The 24,570-nt window shown below is 41.0% G+C and overlaps 1 protein-coding gene across 3 annotated transcripts in view; it reads left to right on the top strand.

The window, feature by feature from the left end:
* The window catches only part of spsb1 (splA/ryanodine receptor domain and SOCS box containing 1), a 68,791-nt gene that overhangs the window by 23,714 nt on the left and 20,507 nt on the right, over positions 1 to 24,570 (top strand). For 2 of the 3 annotated variants that reach the window (XM_078425068.1, XM_078425070.1), the window contains exons 2-3: positions 20,144 to 20,191; positions 22,383 to 23,214. In XM_078425068.1, the coding sequence (XP_078281194.1) occupies positions 22,524 to 23,214 (691 nt within the window). In that variant the 5' untranslated portion in view covers positions 20,144 to 20,191; positions 22,383 to 22,523. Of the gene's footprint in view, positions 1 to 19,821; positions 19,907 to 20,143; positions 20,192 to 22,382; positions 23,215 to 24,570 lie in introns of those variants that run through there. The other variant, XM_078425069.1, reaches the window with a different exon arrangement.

Genomic DNA, 24,570 nt, shown 5'->3' with positions numbered 1-24,570 from the left:
GCTGGTCGGCGTGGACTCCGTGCACCGAAGGGCCTATTTCAGCGCTATATCATTCATCAATGAAAACCAGGGAATGAGTGGGATAGTAGTCAATACTTGGCCTGTGCCACAGTTGATCTTGCAAATGGAGCCTGTGTTCTATAATTGGGCTTACAGCTATATTTTGCAAACTTCACTTTGACCTTATATTTAGAATTTTGCATGCACCGTCAGTTTAAAATCTCTAATTGCTGCTGAATCTAATACAATACGAAAGATCTTTATTTATCCCAGGAAGAAATTAATCTGCCAGCAGTCATAAAAGCACAAAATACATGAAACATGAAATCAAAGTGACGAGTGGAAAGGATTGGGATGTGCAAAGATTGGGGTGGGGTGGGGTGAAGAGAGTCTGACTCAGTCTGCCCCACGACAGAAGGGGGAGGGGTTGTAAAGTTTGATAGGCACAGGGAAGAAGGATCTCCTGTGGCGTTCTGGCCTGCATCTTGGTGGAACAGTCTGTTGCTGAAGGTATTCCTCGGGTTGACCAGTGTGTCATGGAGGGGGTGAGCTGTTTGTCCGCTACATTCTGCAGTTTGAGGAGCATTCTCCCCTCCAAGTCCACCCCCCATGGATCCAACTCCGCCCTCAGGACGGAGCCAGCCTTCCGGATGAGCTTGTTAATCCTATTGGTGTCAGTGGCCTTCGCCCTGCTGCCCCAGCACATTGCAGCGAAGAAGATGGCACTGGCCACCACCGATTGGTAGAACATCTGCAGCATCTTACTGCAGACGTTGAAGGAGCGGAGCCTCCTCGGCTCTGTCCCTTGTATGGAGCCTCAGCATTCCTGGACCTGTCCAGGTACACTCCAAGGTATTTGTACTCCCTGGTAAACTGCACATCCACACCACTGATGGAGATAGGACAGGGGTGTTCCCCCCCTCCTAAAGTCTGCCATTAACTCCTTAGTCTTGTCGGTGTTGGAATGTTGGCCTTCGTAACAAGAGGAGTTGAGTATAGGAGCAAAGAGGTCCTTCTACAGTTGTACCCGGCCCTGGTGAGACCGCACCTGGAGTACTGTGTGCAGTTTTGGTCTCCAAATTTGAGGAAGGATATTCTTGCAATGGAGGGCGTGCAGCGTAGGTTCACTAGGTTAATTCCCGGAATGGCGGGACTGTCGTATGTTGAAAGGCTGGAGCGATTGGGCTTGTATACACTGGAATTTAGAAGGATGAGGGGGGATCTTATTGAAACATATAAGATAATTAGGGGATTGGACACATTAGAGGCAGATAACATGTTCCCAATGTTGGGGGAGTCCAGAACAAGGGGCCACAGTTTGAGAATAAGGGGTAGGCCATTTAGAACGGAGATGAGGAAGAACTTTTTCAGTCAGAGGGTGGTGAAGGTGTGGAATTCTCTGCCTCAGAAGGCAGTGGAGGCCAGTTCGTTGGATGCTTTCAAGAGAGCTGGATAGAGCTCTTAAGGATAGCGGAGTGAGGGGGTATGGGGAGAAGGCAGGAACGGGGTACTGATTGAGAGTGATCAGCCATGATCGCATTGAATGGCGGTGCTGGCTCGAAGGGCTGAATGGCCTTCTCCTGCACCTATTGTCTATTGTCTATTGTGTTGAGCTGCAGGTGATTCAGCCCACACCACTCAACAAAGTCGTTGACTACACCTTTGTATTCAGCTTCCCTCCCCTCACTGATGCAGCCCACAATTGCAATTTACTGTCTTCTACTTGCCTTCCTTGCACACTGCCAAAATTAGTTTGTCATGTTCTTGTGCCTTGGTCACCCTGCCAGTTGAAATGGGGGAAAAAAAGCATAGTGCTGGAGTAACTCAATAGGTCAGGCAGCTTTCTTGGAAAACATGGATAGGTGATGTTACGCATTCCGACTTGAAACATTGTCAATCCATGTTCTCTGGTCATGCTGCCTGATCCACTGAGTTACTCCAGCACTTTTCTTTGTAAAAGACCAGTACCGTGTACCCACAGTCAAAATTGGCAGTATAGTTAACATTCGTAAGGGGTAATTTTATGGCTCTACACCAGAATTTGAAAAAACTATTCTTCCATTTTCCACTCCAAACATGTTATAAAGTCTTTCCACAGTGTAATTGCAGGCAATCGAAATGTTCAGTCGGTATTAATCAAATGCAGCAGTGCTAACAAACCAGGTGATCTCATAATTGACGGGTTGACCTGAATGCTGAATGTTTTTAGCTTGGCAACCTGCCAGTTAACTTCAGCCAATGAATTATCTGGGGAGCCCCAAAATCTCCAGTTGGCAGTCTCCATTTTGCACATAATTAAATATTACAGGCTGCTGTTTTTAGCACCTTTTGCATTTTTGGTGGTGCAGAATACTTGTACTAAAATGTCACAGCGTAGTCCCTGATGTAATGTATAGAGAGGTTGGCTGCCGGAATCTTGTGAAGTTCAAAGAATAAATGTTTGAGAAGTCTGGACTATTGTCCCAGCACCAGAAATAACACTGACAAAGATTCATTGTTGTAATCTGTGAAGGTGGGTAAGGACTCTGGAGGATGAGTAATGTTTTGTTTAAAGAGAGCACCCTGGAATTTGTAACTCTTATCATGGTGCCACTCTGAAATGCCAAGATGGATTTTACTTCAAGTGGGGCTTCAATCAACCTGCATCATTGCAACTTTTGTACCAACAAATCTTATCAAGATTTAGAATAGCATATTGTAAACATCGTCAAAGCTGTAAACACAAATCTTAAAGATGCAATAAATGAGGGAATTTTCAAAATGACAAAAACATGTGGAAGCATCAGCTCCATTCTAGTATTTTTTGCTCTTTATGCTTCAGTAAACAAATCAAGAGAGACTACAGCGCCTTTGTGTGCAAATGCATGTATTGTCTTTGTGCTGAAACTGATGTCAATCAGGAATTGAGTAAAGGTTGAATAGTTTCTAATGAGTTTCTAATGGCTCTATTTCTTTGTAAAGCTTAAATTGAAATTGGTTTTAAGACTGCCCCTGTTTGACATTGAGTTTTGGTTTGCGCTGACATGAGAAAATGTAAAACTAATTTAAAGGCAAATTAATTAGTGGGAGATATTCCACTGTACCTATAATTGTGAGTCTCTAGTTTTAAGAGGTCAAGAGGTATTGCATTGTGCGCTAAACTGCTGGCTTCACTTGGAGTTGTGTTGTGATTTGGGGAGTGACCTTTGCTGCTGGGAGGTGTTGGTCGAGTTTATTGGCCACTACTTTCTCTGGTATAATATGCTGAGGTGTCTGTTACCACCGTAGGGTTGATTTGTTCTTGATGGTCAATGTTATAGTGTCTGGGATTCTCCGGTAAATCATCTTTCCAGATGTGGACAGTGAGACTGGATTTGCGATTGAAATTCTTCAATGGCACTGCAGTTCTCTTCTACAAAACTTTATTTCGTAACTGGGATGTGGCCATTTTGGTGACTTGTCAGTCTGGCAAGGCTAGACTGAAAAGTTTGCTGGGTTGCTAGCTTGGTGGCTAAAATTTGAACCTGGATAAATGATCTATGTGTTTTTTGTAGTGCACAGGAGTAAAGTTCCTGTTGTATTTTTCAAGTTCATGCTCAATTTGTCTTGGAATTGTTGATCACTGATCTAGTTAGTTGGGTAAGGCAGAGTGCAATGTAACAATATTAGCCACCATTTCTCCTAGACAATGTGACTACAATTTAATGTATGTCTACTCCAGCACTTTAAATTGTTCTACACTGTGCTCTGAAAGTATTTTGTTATCTACTTCCTGTGGGCTGCGTCTTTGCCAAATGTATTTCATAAGATACATCAAATTCTCCACTAAGTTGTTTTTCTCTATTAGTGGGGATTGGAAAGGACTTGTTTGAGAAGAATCCTGAACATGAATGTCTACCTAATGAGCTTCTAAAAACGGCAGCTTGCTTGTAGCCAAGACGGCGTTTGCTGTGCTTTTAGTAGTTGTAAGCTTCTGCTTCTTCCAGAGATGAGAATGGTAACAACTTCGGTTGATTTTTGTACTTTAAAAATTGTGTCATTTGATACTGCTTGTGTAGTATTTAACTTAACTACTATTTTTTTCAAGTAATCCTGTGGCGCACTAGTTTATTGCTACGAAGGTCTGCTTCAGAATTGGACTGTGATTCAGTGGATAGACCTTCCTGTAGGTGGTTGGGAGTGGGTGGCCCAATTGATTATATTTTTTAAGCAAAGGTGTGAACAGTGCAGACTTGTTAAACAAGTGTGAAGAAATTTGGTTCCAAATGTGTGCTTAGAGTCTTCTACAGTCTAAACACCATGCTGTATTGTCATAAATATTCAGGGGGAGCTATGCAAGTGAAGTTGTGGTGGGTTTCTGGAAATATTGCTTGTGCTGTAGAGTTGTGGTGACAAAAATCCTGTGTACGTTTGGAAAGTTGGCTTTTATCCACTGTTGAAATAGTTGGGAGGATTGAAATGCAGGGAATTTCCAATAGTGAAGATGGGGAAATGCCAGATCTAACTTGTTTTATTCACATTGTCAATAATTAAAACCTAAAGGTCTCCAGCTTGATGTATTACATCATTATTAATTCACTAAAATGTGGGTAAAAGCAGCTTCCCAAATCCCTGCGACTGTTTTGCAATCAGTCAGCAAGGCCTGCCAGATCTCCCAGTTGCTTGCCATTTATCCTTGATTTCCATACTGACATTTCTGTCGTGGCCCTCATTTGCAAACTGGAAGAGCATCTCTGATTCTGCTTGGGTAGCTTACAATCCAACAGCATAAATATTGAATTATCCAATTTTAAGTAAGGTATGTAGGGGCCCTCTCCCTTGATACATGTGCATTTCTACCTCCATCCTTCCACCTTGCCTCTCCCTCATTCCCCTGGAAGGGCAGCTGGATCCTTTGATGGATCTAAGGGTGGAGATTTAGGAACAGGTATTCTAGTTACAGGGGAAAGTACATGGGGAGGGAGTGGTTTGGGTGGGCCATTTTTTGGTTCTCTCTTTTTAAGCATCCCTATTTTACTTTGGTTTGTACTATTTTTTGTAGTCCTGTGCTAATGACAAAACTATGTTTTAAATTGATCTCTGCGGTATGGATAAAGAATCTCCAGCTTGGCACTGTTAAAACAAGGGAGAAATAAATGCAATCATTTTCCCATTGTCTTACAACAAACTACTTGCTTGAAGCTTGCTAATTGTATTAAAGGAAAATGCTATTTATGTGGAGCAACTGATAGCATTATGCCAATCGACTGAAGATGTGCCCTTGGTTGATATCCGTGCCAATGATAAAGAAGCATTTGTGTGGAACTTCTGGGTGTAACTATCTGGAGCATGCTGAAGGCTTGTCCATTCATACCAGTTATGGGGTCAGAGCTTGACATTTTGTTCCCCAAAGATACTACACACTTGTGACAATTTTACTGAGTCACTTAGTTTGAGAAAGTTAAGCTGACCTGAAATGTAAACATGATGGGAATGGTATAAAGTACATTTGATGGTTAATAGAAGACTCTGTTTTGGAAGATTTGTAGTAACAGATTTGGCTAATTTTTAAACTGGAGCATAGATTGACTGAATCGATTCTCCATTTAAAGCCCTGCACTGTTTGGTGTAGTTAAATAACTAAACATGCCATTGCCAAAGGTTCAGTTGGCATGAAATTCTTTAATACTCTTTAACCTATCTAGGTACGTAAAATATTTCTCTGGATGTGGTAATTGCTGTAATCATAATGTCTGAAATGTTTGGACAGTTCTTGCTGTCTAATTGTCAAGTGGGGAAAATATTAAATTTCATTCAGTCTTGTAACAAGGCAAGATTGTTTCATCAGAAATGTGTATGAATGAATGAACTTTAGTTGTCCTTCTGAAGAAGGGTCTCGACCCGAAACATCACCCATTCCTTCTCTCCCGAGATGCTGCTTGACCTGAGTTACTCTAGCATTTTGTGAATAAATACCACCTTAGTTGTCCTTGATCATTTGTATGTGTGAATTTGATCCATTGTTTTAAAGTGCATTTCCAGGCAGTCCTGTTGATTACTTTTTTGACCTGGAGGGTTGCCTTAAACCAAAGCTTTCTTAGACACTTTTACAAATACTCTAGAGAGTGTTAAGAGTACAGGAAAAATGTCTCTGGGTCTAAAAAGTAATCGATATGAAGTTGGAGAATTAATGTTTTGTAACAACAATCGATGTAAATTGTTAGCTAATGATTTCTAATTTTGGGAGCAAGCGAAGAAACTGTTAATGTTTCTTGGCCTTCAGTTGATCTGCAGGCATTGAGTAATTAAATTTATGCAACGGTGCAGACCTTGAAGAAAATTTTGAGATAAAGGACTTTGATATTGAAGTCTGGAATTGGGACCATTGTTCTTGCCATGTTGACCTGGCTTTCCTATGTATCAGAAGTCTGATCAGCTGGCATAAAAACAGTGCTGCAAACACTCAGCTGGTCAGGCAGCATCTGTGGAAAGTTAACGTTTCAAACCTGAGGTAACTGACAATAGATTTTGATAACAAACACTAAATGTTTCAACACTAACATTAGTATAAGACAATAACTGCAGATGTTGGTACAAATCAAAGGTATTTATTCACAAAATGCTGGAGTAACTCAGCAGGTCAGGCAGCATCTCAGGAGAGAAGGAATGGGTGACGTTTCGGGTCGAGACCCTTCTTCAGTCTGAAGAAGGGTCTCGACCTGAAATGCTGCCTGACCTGCTGAGTTACTCCAGCATTTTGTGAATAAACACTAACATTAACTCTTAATGGTTTCTGGCCAAAAATCCTTTCAAAGCTTGAACCACTAACCCTTTCCATAGATACTGCAAATACTCAGTTGGTCAGGCAGCATTTTCTGGTTTCCAGCAGCTGCAGGTTTACTTCTTTTGAGTTTGTTGTCATGGTTGAGGTGACTTAGGCTTGCTCAAACTTTGGGCAAAGTCATTTGATAATGCTGAAATGTGGGGTGGTCAAATGTGTCTACTTTTTTCCCCTCTCTATTTAATGTTAATGGAGTGAGTTTTTTTTTTAGACAAAGCCAAGGGTCTTGGCAATGGAGGTGTTTCTTGGTAAGCTGGATTGTACTCCATGGCCCCACTCTCAAGATAGGAACAGAATGCCACGTGTGTATTTAGTGGTAGTAACTAAAATGCTATTTTACTCATCTGGATTATGAACTTTCCTAAATGTTTGTGGAATTGGGCTGTCAGATATTAGTTGAGACTTGGGTAAATGCCAGAGACAATTTGAAATTCAAATCCTCTCCCAGTATGTTGGAACAAGTGCTCTTTGAATCATTGGGGAAGTGAAAGGCAGAGTTTGGTACTTCCCTGTAACTTAATAGATTATTCAGTAGCCTGACCACTCTTGTCTGGTTCAGTGCGTCCCGTCGATTTTGCTATTCACACGCTCCAAGAACTTGCTGAAAGACTTCTCATTTGCATCCACGCTGAAGGGTGGGTAATTATTCTTTTGATTATTTCATGACAAACTTGTTGCCTGGAGGTGGGGGAGGGGAAGGAGAATGGATGAATATTCTGTTTTCCAGTAGAACAACCCACTCACAGTGAGTAGATGTTTTAATCATTGCATCTTGCTTTTTTTTTAATGCTTCCTCAGGGTGGGGCGTTCAGTGGTACTTTTTGTCACGTGTACAGAGTACATACAGTGAAATTGTTTTAATTTTTTTTGCATGCCGTTTAGTGGCAATCCTGCTATAAATTAGGCAAAATCATACTAGGTACAAGTATCAGATGGTAGACCACCTTGAGTCACTACGTGGTGGGTGACATCCTGTGCTCTTCCAAATTCAAATTTTAGAAGTTGTTTTAATTTGACCATAAAGGCCCCTTCCTTCCTTCTGGCAGAAAAAGAACTGGGCCAGAATTTCAATGGTCGGCCTGGCCAGGTGATGTTTCAGTGTCGGTGTCCACCACCACTGCTCCGTGCAGCCACAAGCCGCATCCATCAATGCAGTGACAGACAAACAAGTCATCCATCGGTGTTAGACAATAGACAATAGGTGCAGGAGGAGTCCATTCGGCCCTTCGAGCCAGCACCGCCATTCAATGTGAGCATGGCTGATCATTCTCAATCAGTACCCCGTTCCTGCCTTTTCCCCATACCCCCTGACTCCGCTATCCTTAAGAGCTCTATCTAGCTCTCTCTTGAATGCATTCAGAGAATTGGCCTCCACTGCCTTCTGAGGCAGAGAATTCCACAGATTCACAACTCTCTGACTGAAAAGGTTTTTCCTCATCTCAGTTCTAAATGGCCTACCCCTTATTCTTAAACTGTGGCCCCTTGTTCTGGACTCCCCCAACATTGGAGACTGAGGAATTAATTTTGTCTTTTCTTTGCCTCTTCTAACTCACTTTCTATGCAAATGTTGAATTGGGCAGTCTGTGTCAGAGTCCACTGTCTAGACTTTCGCAATGCAGTAGTAATGTTGTTGACTGGGTGGCATGAGTCATTTAACGCAGAATTCTGATACACTAGAATAAAATGATGGATTGAGTAAACCTTAAACACTGCTGTTTTCACAATGCCTGTGATGTCATGGGTTTTGAAACATCCTTGTATTCATCATTCCCACGGCTAAATATTGCACAAACTGAATACTATCTTTGCTAAATATTGCACAAACTGAATACTATTAGTTTTCTCTGCCATTTAAACCAAACATCCACCTCTAATCAACGTTTGCCCTTTATTGATTTTTCATTTCATATGTATATTATCTTGAAATTGTAAATTGAGAATTGGAGTTATCTTGAGAGGCTAGAATTTGGGCTTTTATATCCATCGGCAATTTTAAAATTGAACTAATTTACGTTGCCAGAATATTTCTGTGATAGCAGTTTTAGACAAACTTGCTGAGAAGGATAATAAGACGAGGGCAGAATTAGATCATTTGACCCATGTCTGCTCCACTATTTGATCATGGCTGATCCATTTCCCCACTCAACCCCATTCTTCTGCCTTCTCCCTGCAACCTTTTGGCTCCCTTACTAATCAAGAACCTATCAATCTCCACTTTAAAATACCCATTGACTTGGCCTCCATCTCCATCTGTGGCAATGAAATCCACAGATTCACCCCCTTCTGGCAGAAGAAATTCCTCATCCTCTCTGTTCCACAGGTAGTATAAGAAAATAACTGCAGATGCTGGTACAATACGAAGGTATTCACAAAATGCTGGAGTAACTCAGCAGGTCAGTCAGCATCTCAGGAGAGAAGGAATGGGTGACGTTTCGGATCGAGACCCTTCTTCAGACTGAATGTTCCACAAGTACATCATTTTATTCTGATGCTGTGTCCTCTGGTCCTGGACTCTCCCACTACTGGAAACATCATATCCAAGTAGGGTCAGCCGATGAAATCCCTGTACAAGAGGGTATAGAATCCTGATTTTGCACCAGCCATCAGTTTTAAATCCCAATTTGAATATTTAAAAAACCATACACAATTTTAAAAAATATATTGTTTTTGTCCATTTGGATCCTTGTGCAGAGTGGACTTGCCTTGTCAGCAGAAATCCTGAAGTTTCTGTTCAAAGTTCTTAAGTAGGATTGGATGTTTTGTAAACTGGCCTGAGGTTAGCTAATCTCAACCCGAGAGTGTTGGTATAGTTTCATTACAATTGGCCCCTGGGAAGAGCGGAAATTGGCCACCACTCACAAGCTCTCAATACTCAGTAAATCTCGCTGGTAACTGTGCATAAGAGCGTGACGGCCTTTATTCCTGATTCAACGGGTCAATTCCTTGGTGCCAAGCAGCAATTTGTGTAATGGCACACTCGGCAATTCTGGCCCCTTGAGGAGAATGGGCAAATGCCAAAAAACATTAAACTTGTTCCATGCCTTGCACTTGGTTGGTTTCACTATTTTCATTCTCACTGAAGGATTAAGAGAATGGGAATTTCTGGCAGAAATCCTCTCTGTGGATTGTAGACAGCAGCTGTTCCCAACTTGAGTGTTTGTGGATGGCTAACAGTGTTTTGAAATACTAATTGATTTTTGCATTTTGTGGGTGAAATGTTTCTGCCCTTTTAATTTCCTACATTTGTATAATTTTCTACTTTGCTCACAAACTTGTATACTGCTTTCAGAGCAGGTGTGAACTATAACATGTCCTTGTACACAAGGCAGATCTTTGATCTTGATTTTGTTAATCTGTCCTGTAGTTCTATTGATTTAGCAAGCAAATTTTTGGGACCTTGACAGGAACCAGTTGTTTTTTGCATAGCAAGAGCCTGTTTCACACCACCCTACTTAGTTTGACCTCCTTCCTGTCCAACCCCCCCCCCCCCCCCACCCAAAGTCGAGCATGTGGAGCCCCCTATGTGCATTGTAGAGAATTGTTGTTTCACATTCAAGATTCTAGTGTTTAATTGATATTTTTATTGAAAAGGAACAATGAAATTCTTACTTGCAGTGCAGCAGTATAACGGGTCTGTAAACACTTCTCAATGGATGACATAATCAACAAAGTTCAAAAAATAAATAAACTCCGATGTTCATGGCAAAACTCAAAAGGTCCAAAATCCTTAGTGCAACTAAAACAGTTTGATAGTCCATTTGGTGTTTGTCGTGTTCAATGGGCTGGTTGTCGGGAAGAAGCAATTCCTGAACCTGGAGGTCAATTTTCAGGCTCCTGTAGCTTCAGATAGGAGTGGAGTTGGAGCGTGGCCAGGGTCGTTGATAGTGGTTGCCTTTGAGGCAGCGATTCCTACAGATCCATTGGGAAGATGCCTGTGGTGGACTTGGCAGTTCCACTTTTTGTAACCTTCTTTGTTCCTGGGCATTTGAGTTGGTGACCCTGGCCATGATGCAACCAGTCAATGTGCCCCCTATTATACACCTGTAGATGTTCAAGTATTCGATGAAATACCAAATCTCCTCAAAAAAAGTAGATGCATTGAGCTTTATAATTGCATCAATGTTCACATCTAGTACTAATGCTGGGTATAGGAGAGTTGGCTACAAAAGTTGCCTCTGTTCCAATCTTGCAGTCACAATGTTGGTGACGGCTTGAAAGATGTCTATTGGAGCATTATCATCTTTGTATGACTTGTAATGCTACATTATAATCTTTAGTATAAACCTAGTCCTTGCTACCGAGAGTTCTAGGAGAAATAATAACATGGATTGAGAATTGGCTGTGAGACAAAGTCTGGAGAAGTCATTTCCAGATCAGCGAGCTGCAGTGAGTAGGATGTTCCAGGAATCTGTGCTGGGGTCCTGAGTATACAGTCCATATTAATAACTTCGATAACCAGGCCAAATGCCTCACCGCTTTTCGCCAGAATGTGAAGCCAAGTGAAGAGGAAAGTAACAATGTTCGGAGGCTGCAAAAAAAATAAGCAAGTGGGCAAATATTTGGAAGAGAGCTATGTTGGGGAATGTGAGGTTATTCATCCTATTGGGAATAGAAATACAGCATATTGCTTTCTGGAGAGAAGGCAGAATGCTGTGTGCAAGGATCTGGGCTTTCATTTAACTGAAGCGCAAGGTTTGCATGTTTGTCCAGCAAGTATTTAGGAAAGCAAATAATAAAATGGTCTCAAATGCTCGGGGTTGTGGTATAGAAGTGGGAGTACTTTTACAGCTGCTTGGAATTGGAGACGGCAACTGGAGTACCGTGTACAGTTTTGGTCTCCTTTCAAGAGAAAATTGAATTGATTTAATTTACTCCTCCAAGGAAGGGGTTATTATAATTAAGGTTGAGCAGGTTAGGCCATAATTGGAGTTGCTGAATGAGAGGTGTAATTGAAGCCTAGGATTAAAGTGTATGCTGACAGTTGAGTTGAGTTTAGTTTATTGTCACGTGTGCCGAGGTATGATGCTTGCCCAGAAAATCTAGTAGAACGAGAAGGCTGGGCTTCCGAAGGAGCTGTGCATTAAAGACTAGAAAGGAATTTCTTGTGGATTTTGAATCTTGAGATTTTCTATTACAGAGCTGTGGTAGCTGGATCACTGAATGTCAAGGCGGAGGGTTGCATTTCTTTGTGTGTACACAAGCAGGCTTGTGGTAACGGCATCTGATTTGTCTTAATTTTGCTACGTGTTGATCCTTGTTATTTCCCTTTAAATCACCATCACAACTCTAATGTTATTGTTATGACTAGTGTACCCCCTTTTGGCTTTTGGATATTAATTGAAAATGGATCAAAGTAAAATTTGGACCTGCAATATTTATAAGTGGAACATTTTGGAAGAACAAGAGGCAGGAGTCTTTCAAGGAGGCATTAAATTGTTAATTGAAATAGTATGGCTAACTATTGATGAATGCATGATTTGCAGAATATGCAGTATTTTGTCTTGACTTGAGTGACTTCTGCGATTTGTATTCAGTGCCCAGGCATTGAAGCTATTTCAGAGCTAATATGGAAAAAGGTGAGGAGGCTGGTAAGAACTTGCTTGCCATACTATGGATCCAAAAGCACACATGATTTACCATAATGGAGTTTCTGCACAGTATTTTTTAAACCTGAGCTAGTTGACAATTTTCCTGCAGGTTTGAAAATGTGCACCATGCTCAATCAGCACATGACTGGGTAGCACTAATCTTTTTTGAAGATATCGCAATGCTGGAGTAACTCAGCGGGTCAAGCAGCATCTCAGGAGAGAAGGAATGGGTGACGTTTCGGGTCGAGACCAGACTGGTGTCAGGGGAGGGGGCGGGACAAAGAAAGGATGTAGTTGGAGACAGGAAGACAGTGGGAGAACTGGGGAGGGGAAAAAGAGGGACAGGAGCTATCTAAAGTTGGAGAAATCAATGTTCATACCGCTGGGGTGTAAGCTCCCCAAGTGAAATATGAGGTGCTGTTCCTCCAATTTCCGGTGGGCCTCACTATGACAATGGAAGAGGCCCATGACAGAAAGATCAGACTGGGGGTGGGAGGGGGAGTTGAAGTGCTGAGCCACTGGGAGATCAGGTTGGTTAAGGTGGACTGAGCGAAGGAACAACTAATCTTTTTTGAGGTTTGTGCAACTATGTATTTTGTTCTATTGTGAAATCTCTTGCACAGGTTGATTTGCACCCAACCTCTATTTTCCTATTTTGTGGTTTACCTATTAGGAAAATGCCCTTTTTTGAAAATTACTTCTGGGGGTTTTCATTGAACATTTTTGAACATTTTCTTTTCTGCAAACACCGCTCCAAATGGTAAAGTTTGCTGTCCAGATAGCACCATTAGAAGAGCGTGTAACTTTAGGTCCTTGCTTGCAGTCCATGGATATTGGCAAATTGGAGGAGAATGCTTTGCTGAAGCAGGTAAAGTGGAGAGAAGTCTTGTTGGATGGTGCAGAGCAAAGTAGGATGATTTAACCTTTAAGTAGGATGGCTTAACCATTATATACTATTATATACGCAACATACCTCTATTTTCCAAACAAAACAATGTTGCGTTAGATTGCCGTTCGCTTGGAAAGATAATTGAATGCTGTATGTGGAAATTGAGACTTCCTTGCCATAGTGCGCAAATGTTCCCTGGTCAAGCATTTGGATGTTGATTTGTGCAAAACACGAATTATAATGAAAATGTTTCTGGACGTTTTGTTTCCTTGTAATTACAACATTCATCACAGGACTTGTGATTGTATAAAATGTCCATATCTCATTGAAAAATCCAAAATATTAGCTTGTTTATAATAGCAGAACGCATGTACTTTGAGCTGCAATTGTTTATTGGTGTTAGTTGTGATCCTACATTCTTCATATGTAGCCTGGTAACCCCCTGTGTTCTTCATATGTAGCCTGGTAACTATTGGGGTAGATTAAAAATGACCTGTTTTCTTTGTTTTGGAGGTCCTGGCTGACTTTACTTAAAACCCATGTTTTAATTGTTATATAGCACTAGAAAAAGGGCTCAAATTAATTGGTGAAGGAAGCTTGTTGTGTGCTTGTAGAATCTCCAATGATCAGTTATTCCCAAAACCGCAGCTATACTTGCAGCTTCCAATTTGCATGCCAAATTTTTTAAATGTTTCTGCCTGATGGGAGATGTTTATTTTTCTGGAGGCTGAATGAATTGGCAAATAGTTTTGCAGTTGTGGAAATGTGCCTTCAAAACAGGTTTTGTTGTTGGTGGTGGATTCTTCAAAACAAAATTTTCTTCACAAAATTCTGACTAAATTTTGAACCTACCCATATCTAAAATGGTCTTTCAAACTCAAACTAGTTTTTAAGCTGTATATTGGAACTATTAATCTCAAGATGTCTTGACTTTCGTCCATGTCTTGGTCATTCGCACTAAAATGTTGTTGTCTTCCACTTTATCAGTGCTTTGCTTTTGCAGAGGTGTTTACTTTTGTTTACTTGTAGCTCCATGACAATGCCTCTTCCTGTAATCTTGTCAGTCCAACATTGTGAATAACTTTGTTTCGAGCATCCCTGAATTTAATTGCTGCCTGTTTCTCCTTCAACTGTGGATTGATCTTCCCCAAACCTTCTCACAACCAAAGTGACTTTTCAAAAGGGCTTGAGGCTTTGCTCCTCTATCCTTGTGATGTGGCTTGGGGTCAAATCTTTATTTGATTTGACGGGCATGTGAAATACCTTGGGCCATTCCATAAATAGAAATTGTTTACATGCTGTTGGACCAGCGAAGTTGCTCAACGAGTTTCCCCCTTGTGATGTTGACGACTTACATGACTTCATGTGCTCCGTCATATGCACGCTTGGCAAACAGGCTTGGCCTAAATATATTCCACACTGTTTCTCCACCCTCTAGTTACTATAGTAATAGACCAGCCACATTTGGGCTTTGGTGCACAAGTGTGTGACCATCTCTCGTTCCAGACTACACCACGTTACTCTACCTATGCTGGATCTGACTTCAAATGGTAGGCAGTACCTCTTAAACTTTTTGTGACAGTAATATTGTTGCTACTTTGACAGCTTCCATCCTTTTGTACCATGGACCTAGCGCTTTTGCAAGAGAAAGTGATGGATTTAATTCTAACTCGAATGCTTGAGCATATCTTTAGAGGACAGAATGGTGCACTGCCACTTTAACTGCAATAATATGGTTCATGACATGGTTTGGGCCTTTGTTGGCAAATTGGTAGTGCTTTCCACAGAGCATTGACAGAGCTTTGGGGTGTTGGGTCATGAAGGGAAATAAATTGTGTTCTTGGTTGTATTTGCTGTGTTTATACTAATGAGATGCCATAACTCATGTCAGTGACTTTATCTTCACCTATGAATCTGATTTTTGGCAACCGGGTGGTGTGGTGGCGTCGGAGTAGAGCTACTACCTTGCAGCACCGGAGACCAGGGTTCGATCCTGACTGCGGGCGCTGTCTGTAAGGAGTTTATACGTTCTCCCCGTGACCTGCCTGGGTTTTCTCCGAGATCTACGGTTTCTTCCCACACTTAAGGCATACAGGGTTGTAAGTTGATTGGCTTGGTATAAATAAAAATTGTTCCTAATGTGTATCGGGTAGTGTTAGTGTGTGGAGTCAGTGGGCTGAAGGGCCTGTACTGTACCTCCAAAGTAATTTAAACTGAATGTGGACTTTCTGAAAAGCCTTTGCAAAAAGTACCGAATGTAGATTTGAGTGTAAAATTGTTGTTTACTGTTGCCATTGGAATTCAGTGGCCTTTTTAGATGGCCCTCTGAGCATCGTTTCAACTGATGCGTTTCATGCTTGATCAGAGTGACTATTAGGTATCATGTTCACTTTGCCGGTTAGACTAGTTCACTGTTTTTGGGGTCCTTTTGATTGTGACCCTATGTCCTGTGTTGCATTGACTGCAAGTCATTTGTCACACCATGTTGGATTTGTGTAAAATAAATGCATGGCTGGTTTTTCTTGGTTGGTACTGGAGACTTATGAAAGATGGCTCAAACGCGTCAATTGAGTGATCATTTGAGGGGCTACCTTGGAAATTTTACCTTCTGCTCAGCAGGGCATGCTTGGAGCGGCCACTCCGAAGGAATGGGTTTGAGTTGATCTTGATGCCAACAAAAAAAGTGATGTTGAAAACTGCTGATAAACCTTTTGGTTCTTGCTCACTTTTAACATGTAGCAGGACAGCTTGAAGTTTATGTATTCTTTTAAGAATAATATATTAGAATTTCAAGACTCTTTTCTTTGCCATTTGGGCCAATATTTCTTTGGCTCTTGCCTCTGTAATTGGCTCTTCCATCTGGAGAGGTGTAGAGTTTCCTTAGTGTTGGTTATTGACGGTAATGCCCATATAACGATATTGTCGAAAAGCTGTCTGAAGAAGGGCCCCAACCTGAAACTTTTCCTATCCATATTCTCCAGAGATGCTGCTTGACCTGCTGAGTTTCTCCAGCACTCTTTTTTTGTAAACCAGCATTTGCAGTTCCATGTTTCTGCGAAAGGAGTCTGTTTCCTGGCCAGAAGTCCTCGTAGAAAGAGTGACTGAAACTGTTCCATGGAACATATTAATTGGTTGCACTCTTCCTGTTTTAGGACTGCAGTTCAGAAATAATTTGGCTACAATCATTTTGGGATCCTAAAGTAAATGTGTTGCTTTCAGAACCTCTATGCTAGAATGGGGAATCCCTCCTAACTTAGTGCGAGGGTTTTTGCCTTGTCTTGCAGCAATTGTAGCTAACTGCATGTGATTTAAAATGGACTATTTGAAGTTTGATTTAAATGCCATTTTATGTCAATCTATTTTAAACTAATAAAAACAAAAGATGCTGGAAGTACTCAGTAGTTCCTACAACATTTGTGGAAAAAAACAGTAATGTTCCAGACATCCACTGGAGTAGCAGCAACAGTCCAGGCAGCATCTGTGGAGGAAAATGAACAGACTGTGGGTCAGAGGTATCACAAAATGCTGGAGTAACTCAGCAAGTCAGGCAGCATCTAGGAGGGAAGGAATGGGTGATGTTTTGGGTCGAGACCCTTCTTCAAACTGAATCTGAAGAAGGGTCTCGACCCAAAACGTCACCCATTCCTTCTCTCCTAGATGCTGCCTGACCTGCTGAGTTACTCCAGCATTTTGTGATGCCTTTGATTTGTACCAGCATCTGCAGTTATTGTCCTACAGACTGTAGGTCAGGACTACCTAAAATATCATCTATTCATTTCCCTCCACAGATGCTGCCTGACTTGAATTCCTCCAGTTTTTATGCTCAAGATTCCAGCATCTGTAGTTTCTAGTGTTTCCAGTTAATGTTTCAAGAAGCATTTAACTCTTTCTTTCCCATATTCTGCCAGATCTGTTGATTCCCCCCAGCAGTATTCTCCATTTCAGAATTCCAGTCCCTGCAGTTACACGATTATACATTGGCAATGCAGTAGATTTCTTAGTTTGAAATTCTCTTGGATGCCTTGAATTTGAGTTAATGTAAAACAATACCTTGCGATTGCTCACGCAAAAGATCCAATCTCCTAAATCACTTTATTTTAGTAGATTGAATTACAAACCGTTCAATTAAAACTAGTTGTATGACTTTTGGAATGCTTAAATGAATATGCTATCTGTTTGCAGGAGTGGGGAATTCTGAAGCTATCAAGCCACTTGTGAATTCTTAAATTGGTCCACAGTGTTTGTTCAAAGCAATTCAGACTCTTTCTCAAAATGGAAGGGATGAAGGAAAGACTGCATGTGAAATTAAGATGAAGTGCCATTATTTTACCAAGGCTGACCACATGCACACCATAGAATTCCAAGATTATACTTTGTTTATTTCAAGTGAATGCTTCAGTGGCTGCCGTGTTTGAGTCTGCCCCTTGAATATATTTGAGGATTGTGAGTGTATAAAATTAAGTTCTGATCACTGCCAACACCCTGTTCAAGTCCTGTTGGGCATGGTTTCTTGTCTGGCTTTACATTGAGGAATATAAGCCTTTGCACTGCAGGCTATTTGGGTCAGTTGATAGTTGTGGAGATGCAACACAAACTGACCACAGTAATGCTGGCCAGCTGTGCATCAACACTAATTCTACATAAAGCCCACTTTATTCTGTCCACATGGTCTAAATCTACCCAGAGTTTTATCATTAACTTACACCCAGGCAAGTTAGTGGTCAAATAACCTACAGAGCATGGGCAAAGGTCCAGATTGAATACTGGTCTCTTGTGCTGTGGGACAGCAGCTTGCAGCTTGATTGATCCAATGGTAGAGTTGAGGTGAGCTGACGATGAGGACTTAAACTTTTTTAATGTCAGTTAAGTGTTCTATCAGACTCTGATTAGGTAGATAGGCATTTGTCCTGCTCTATGATCATGATGTATGTATTCAATTGTCTAGTTTAATTGTTCTGTTTCTAATGGTGAGCCTTCACTTTTGCTGTGAAGTTGTGAACTTGCTGTGCTGCAAGTTGCCCCACAAAAATAGTGTGCTTCAAATTCTCAAATCTTTGCTTGAGAGCACTGTAGCAAGATATGGTAACTTGGCCACTAGCTTGAAGGGCTAGTACAGGTGACTCTTCTTCAGATCATGGAGACTTGCCCAAATTGAATTTGCATGTTGCTACGCACTGAAGGAGGGTCCCGACCCAAAATGTTGCTCGTCCCTTTTCACCATAGATGCAGCCTGACCGCAGAGTTGCTCCAGCACTTTGTCTCTCTTTGGTATAAACCAGCATCTGTAGATCCTTGTTCCTACACCGACAAATCTGAGATCCGTAATGAAATCTGTTTTCTTGCAGAATGCAATGTGGGGAAACCGATAAATAAAATGTAAAATTAGTCAATTTTATTTATTCACTCAATACTGCAAGGCAGTAAGTATTATACTTTGGTATGCTTTTTCTATGACCAAATTAAACACCTTCATTTGTAGTTGGTCTGGGAAGAACCGGTCGGGTGTTTTGACCTCCCCGAGAGAATCTCAACTGGGGATTGGTGAAAGATAAAATGAATGAGCTTTCATCTTGGACTTTGTTGATTTTTAGATTACAATCTCCCCAGTATGTGAATAAACCAGACCATGTATATGCTTACCCTATCCAGTTTTGGCTAGAATTTTTGTGACAATTTAGTGCTTCTACTAATTTAAGTTGCAAGAATAAAAATGAGTGGAGTTGCAGGATATTGCGCTGTACAGTAACATGTTTTGTATGTGCCTTCAGCAGTGTTAACTGGCAGATATTATCTCTTCCCAAAGCCTTTGCAAATGATTCTAATCTTTATCCATTGTTAATAAATTCCTTTGAGTCTACTGCCTGGGTTCGAGGAGGCCATTTAATGCATGAATTCTCTGCATAGTTAATGCGGAGAATTAATACATTGAATGGCCTCTTAAAGATTGCATATCACTTTTGACTTCTATGCTCTTTTATAAAATAAAAGCTATGATAGTGGGATTGGTGATATCTTTTGTGGGGGTGGGAGAGGGGTCAGAGGCATGTGCTGAAATATGCTGCAAATATTCAGCTTGACACTTATTAATAGCTGTTATGTTTGCAATCTCTGTTGAAAGGTGCACTTTAGTTGTTCATGCCTTCCAATACATTAGCTGCTTTGTAGCAGTAGGTCATGTGAAGTTTAAGTTCCAGATTTACTGGATGGTTGAGAATGAAGTGTTTAATCTATTAGAACTAGTATTGCCTGTCTGTATAGCATTCCAGAATAAGCATTTAGGGAGGTTTTGCTGCAAATATCACCAGTCGATCGCCTAATTCTCCAAGCCATCTTTATCTAAAAGCTATAACAATTGAGCTAGATACTAAAGCTAGAAGTTTAGTATCACTGTTTTGTATCCGTCTCGACTGTTCGGGCCACGTTGGTTTTGTCGTGATGAATAGTCTACTATTTCGCCCCGAAGGATGGGCGTGTCTTGTCAAATACTGACGTAGCCTATATATATCACATACATGCACACTGTCATGCCTATTTAATTGCTAGTACGTAGATTCCGTACTAAGAGCACTTTTGCCAGTATTGCAAACGGGGCAGGTCTGTTCTCCTGACCACATTTCAAAGCTATCTTTGGTAATGTCTGCTTCGTCTTGACTTTAATTTGGTACAAGAGTTGCTCCTTAAATTGTAAATTTGCAAAGTTAGCTTTAAATGCTTTGTAGTTGAAGACTTTCAAAGTAGAGAGTACTTGGTATATGCATGCTGCAATGCATTAATTGGATTCAATTCCTCTTCTGCTAAATATAGACTCTGAATCTGCTAATGATGAATGTGTTGTCTTGATTTTGATTTTTTTTGTTTTCCTTCCAGATCATTTGAAAGCATGTTTTGGTACAGTGGAGATTAACGCAATGTGAGGTAAGCTAGTTCATCGCATTAAGTTTTTTAAAAATAACTTGTAAAATTGTGTTTGGTGTGTTATACTGTGAAAGTGAGTGTTCTGTTGGCGAGTCTCTTGACTGGCATAATCAAGGTCTGGGTGATTCCTTTAATGATCACCTTGCCTTTTCATAGCACAAAGGGGTGGAAGCTTGAAGAAAAGTAGCAGCCCTAATTAATCATGTGAAATATGGTAATTAAAACATTTTCATTGTAAATTCTAGACCTTGCACTCCAGAGATTTGAAAGGGCTAACTTTACAGAGTGATCACTGCTTATCCAAATTCTATAGATTTTAGATTTGGGGGGAAGCAAATACCTCCTTGTAAATGGAGAACTGGGTATTTGGTCTAATATCTGCAAAGTAGGATATCCACTAGACAACACATTAAGAGTGAGCAGAATCAGCATGGATCCATGAAACCAGACTTGGCTGATCTACTGGAATGCCTTGAGTAAATGCCCAGTAGAATATATAAAGGGAACCAGTTGTAATGTGTTTGGGTTCTAGGCTTCCAACAAGATCCCATGCACAAACATGGTCAACAAAGAGCAAGAGGGTAATTATTGAAAGGAATTGAGAACTAGTTATTGGACATGACTGGGTACAAAGAAATGGGTCAGATGAGAAGTGAGGGTCTGGCGGAATCTGTGCTTGAAGCCCCAGCTATTTGCAGTTTGACCGTTGGTCCCATTTTGCTGAAACTAAACTAGATGGGATTGGGTATAGAGGTGAAAATTGAGATTTTAAGGGAACACAGCCAGTAAATGGCCAGGAGTAATACGATATGGAAAGAATTGAGTTACCCACTTTGCACAAAACAAAAGCAGTGTTTATAAGTGCCAAGATTGAGCATTGTAAATGAAGGGCACTTGGGTTTACTTGTCAACAAATGTGCGTGTGCAGCAAGTAATTACGAAGGCAAATGGCATGTTGGCCTAGGACAAGATTTGGGTGCAGGCAAAATGTCATGTTGCAATTATAGGTTTGCATTGAGACAACACCTTCAGCATTGTGCACCGTTTAGGCCAAAAGGTTGTACTTGCCATGAGCAGTGCAGTGAAGATTCCCTAGACTGGTTCTGGAGATGGTAATGAGGTGAGGTTGATAAACAAAGTCTGTTTTACCAGGGCATAGAATGAAGCGACCTTTTTTGAAACACATTCTTAGTGGGCTTAATGGAGGCGTTACCCTGGCTGAGTCTTAGTTGGGAGGCAGTTGCAGTCTAAGAACTTGGAGGGGAATCTGTTAGAACCTAGTTGAGAAATTTACAAATCTCTGAAATTGTCCTACCTGCAGGGTTGTGTGGGTTCAGTCATGAATTAATTCACAACAGACAGCAGATTTCTGAATATAAAGAGAATCTGATTGAGATTGGGCATGACTTCTACTAACAAAACTGGCTTAACCCATTGCTTGACATACTACACAAGAGGAACAATGCAGACATCATTCACAATTTGTTAAACAGGATGAGTTTAAGTCTAACAAGATGTGAATAAAATGGCTGCTCACCGGTAACAAATATATGCATGTCTTTCAAAAAAAAGCAAGGGAGGAACAGGCAGAGGCTTCATATTTCTGAAGCTCCTGGCTACAGGCAAGTGGTAAAGTCCTCAATTGGTATATTCCCCTCCAAAATTAGTCCTATTAACAGGTCAGTTTGTGTGATGGCATCATTGTTTTTCATTGAAGAATGGCATAAACCAGCGTTCAGAGGGGCATTGGGTTTAGAATTGGCATGGATTTGTTAATGCAAAGTTTTAACTGACTTGGGGAAGTTGAGTAGGAGCCTAGCACATAAACCCATTTCTTAGGATCTACCTAACAAAGTTTGACGTAATTTTCATTGAGAAAATAAAAGGAAAATTTAAAAATGCAAATAAGTTTCTAATTTCTCAGTGGAGGGGGGGATTGGGAATAGTTTTTCACAACGGGATAGACAAATTCTAACAAGCCTCTGGTTTAGTTTGAGGATCTAATTTATAAATATCTTAGCTGCCTCTCTCCCAGAGAAGTCCTTATTTTATTGTTGGTTATCTTTTCAATTGTGTTTAATGTTTTTGATTAGCAAGTTCTGTATGAATATTAGCTGTAGAACTTGTCTTGCAAACAATATCTGAAGAATGAATGTTTGACGTGTCTTTTTAATGTGTTTCTATACGTCAGGAAGTGAAGCTAAATATTTCCATTCGCCTGATGTGTTTGACCTACTTGAGAGAGTTCGATTTGAGGCCGAGCGAATTGGAAGGCTGGGTGCAAGGAGGTTTGGTTGTTTGGCTATTTTCCTTTCTGCCCTGAAGTTTAACCATGGGGCAACGAGTTGCTGTTGGACTCAAGACTGTGGATGTAAGAGATCCTTACCGGCCCCTTCGACATGAGCAGCAGGGGCTCGACTATTGTAAGCCAGCTCGGCTGGACATGCTGCTGGACATGCCACCAGTTTCTTGCGAAGTCCAGTTATCGCACTCGTGGAACAATGATGACCGATCACTGAATGTATTTGTTAAAGAAGACGATAAGTTGATATTTCATCGGCATCCAGTGGCACAGAGCACCGATGGCATACGAGGCAAGGTCGGATATACCAGAGGACTACACGTGTGGGAAATTTCTTGGGCAATGAGACAACGAGGGACACATGCAGTGGTTGGTGTTGCTACGGGAGATTCTCCTTTGCACTCGGTCGGTTACACGGCACTTGTTGGAAGTAATTGTGAATCCTGGGGCTGGGACCTTGGACGTAACAAACTATACTATGATGGCAAAAATCAGCCAAGCCAGACTTATCCAGCTTACCTGGAGCCCCATGAGACTTTTATTGTACCTGATGCATTCCTAGTAGTTTTGGACATGGACGAAGGAACTCTCAGCTATATGGTGGATGGACACTATCTGGGAATAGCATATAGAGGACTTAAAGGGAAAAAGCTTTATCCTATTGTAAGTGCCGTCTGGGGTCACTGTGAAATCCGACTGCGCTACATTAATGGACTCGAACGTAAGTAAGCTAAAACTAATTTGGAGGCGTAGACTAATTTATTGTAACCTTTATTTTCAGCTCGTCTAACTAAAGGCAAGTTTTAAAAACTGAAGTCTATAATCTGACTAATTCAAATGTTTTGTCCATTCACAAATACGGGTTATTTGATTAGTGCCACATTCACTTTAATCGATTGAAATACATTGCTTATCTGAAGTTGCAAATTAAGTCAATTTTAAATGAAAATTAATTGATGCTCAATCATATTTCGAGTTATGACTGCCATTTGATTTCTATCATTTTAATTGATGGCTTCATTGGCTAGGCTGGAAAGGCTCACAATACAAACCTCCATTTTAGTTGAGTCATTGGGTAGCATTCAAGAGAGCTAGATAGAGCTCTTAAGGATAGCAGAGTCAGGGGGTATGGGGAGAAGGCAGGAACGGGGTACTGATTGAGAATGATCAGCCATGATCACATTGAATGGCGGTGCTGTCTCAAAGGGCCGAGTGGCCTCCTCCTGCACCTATTGTCTATTGAAACTAGATACCAGATGTGGTTTGATTCTGTCAAATAAGCAAAGGTTTTGTTGTTCTAATTATTAACTGGTGTTTTGGTGTGAGAAGTGCTTATTCTGGGAACATAGAATATGTAGCTCTTTGAAATTGCTTTTTCCAGACTACCTCCATACATGTGCACCGTATTAAATTTCTAATGGTCCAAAATGTGACAGCCAGTTTAGGTAAATGGGACGTTAAGATTTATTTCCATCTCCTCCCATGGATATTGACGCACACAGTGACATGATTCTGTCGGCAGCAACATTCTTCCAATACCTTGCAGAAATACCTTTTGTCACCTGCCGTGAATAATGAATGTAACCAAGGCAAAATCTACAGAGCAAATTTGAAATGAAAGCAAGGACCACCCGAGTTGCAGCTGCATATTTGATTTTCATGATCTTTTTGTCAGGGGCTGTAGGCTTTTAAAGATGAACTAATTTGAACACCTGTGGGGAGGTGTTCAAGTTGGAACAGATCCTATTGCATACATTGGTAGCTTGAATTAATAATATAGCAGTTACATTGCACATTAATGAGCAACTATTTGTCTGGAGTTTAATTAAACACGTGCAAGTTCAGTCACAAAATCATACCAGGAATATCCACTGCATCTCCTCTACAAGGAGAGAACGCCAGAGCATTTGTTCAACAGTTCAACAGAGCTTTATTTGTCATTCGGTACCAAGGTACCGAACGAAATTACATAGCAGTCATACACAAAAAAGAACACAAGACACATGACCCCTACACAAACGTCCATCACAGTGACTCCAAACACCCCCTCACTGTGATGGAGGCAACAAAACTTCCA

The sequence above is a fragment of the Rhinoraja longicauda genome, chromosome 30 (assembly GCF_053455715.1).
Source record: "Rhinoraja longicauda isolate Sanriku21f chromosome 30, sRhiLon1.1, whole genome shotgun sequence".
Lineage (NCBI taxonomy): Eukaryota > Metazoa > Chordata > Chondrichthyes > Rajiformes > Arhynchobatidae > Rhinoraja > Rhinoraja longicauda.
The sequence above is the reverse complement of the archived record's forward strand: the minus strand, read 5'-3'. Positions and strand labels throughout refer to the sequence as shown.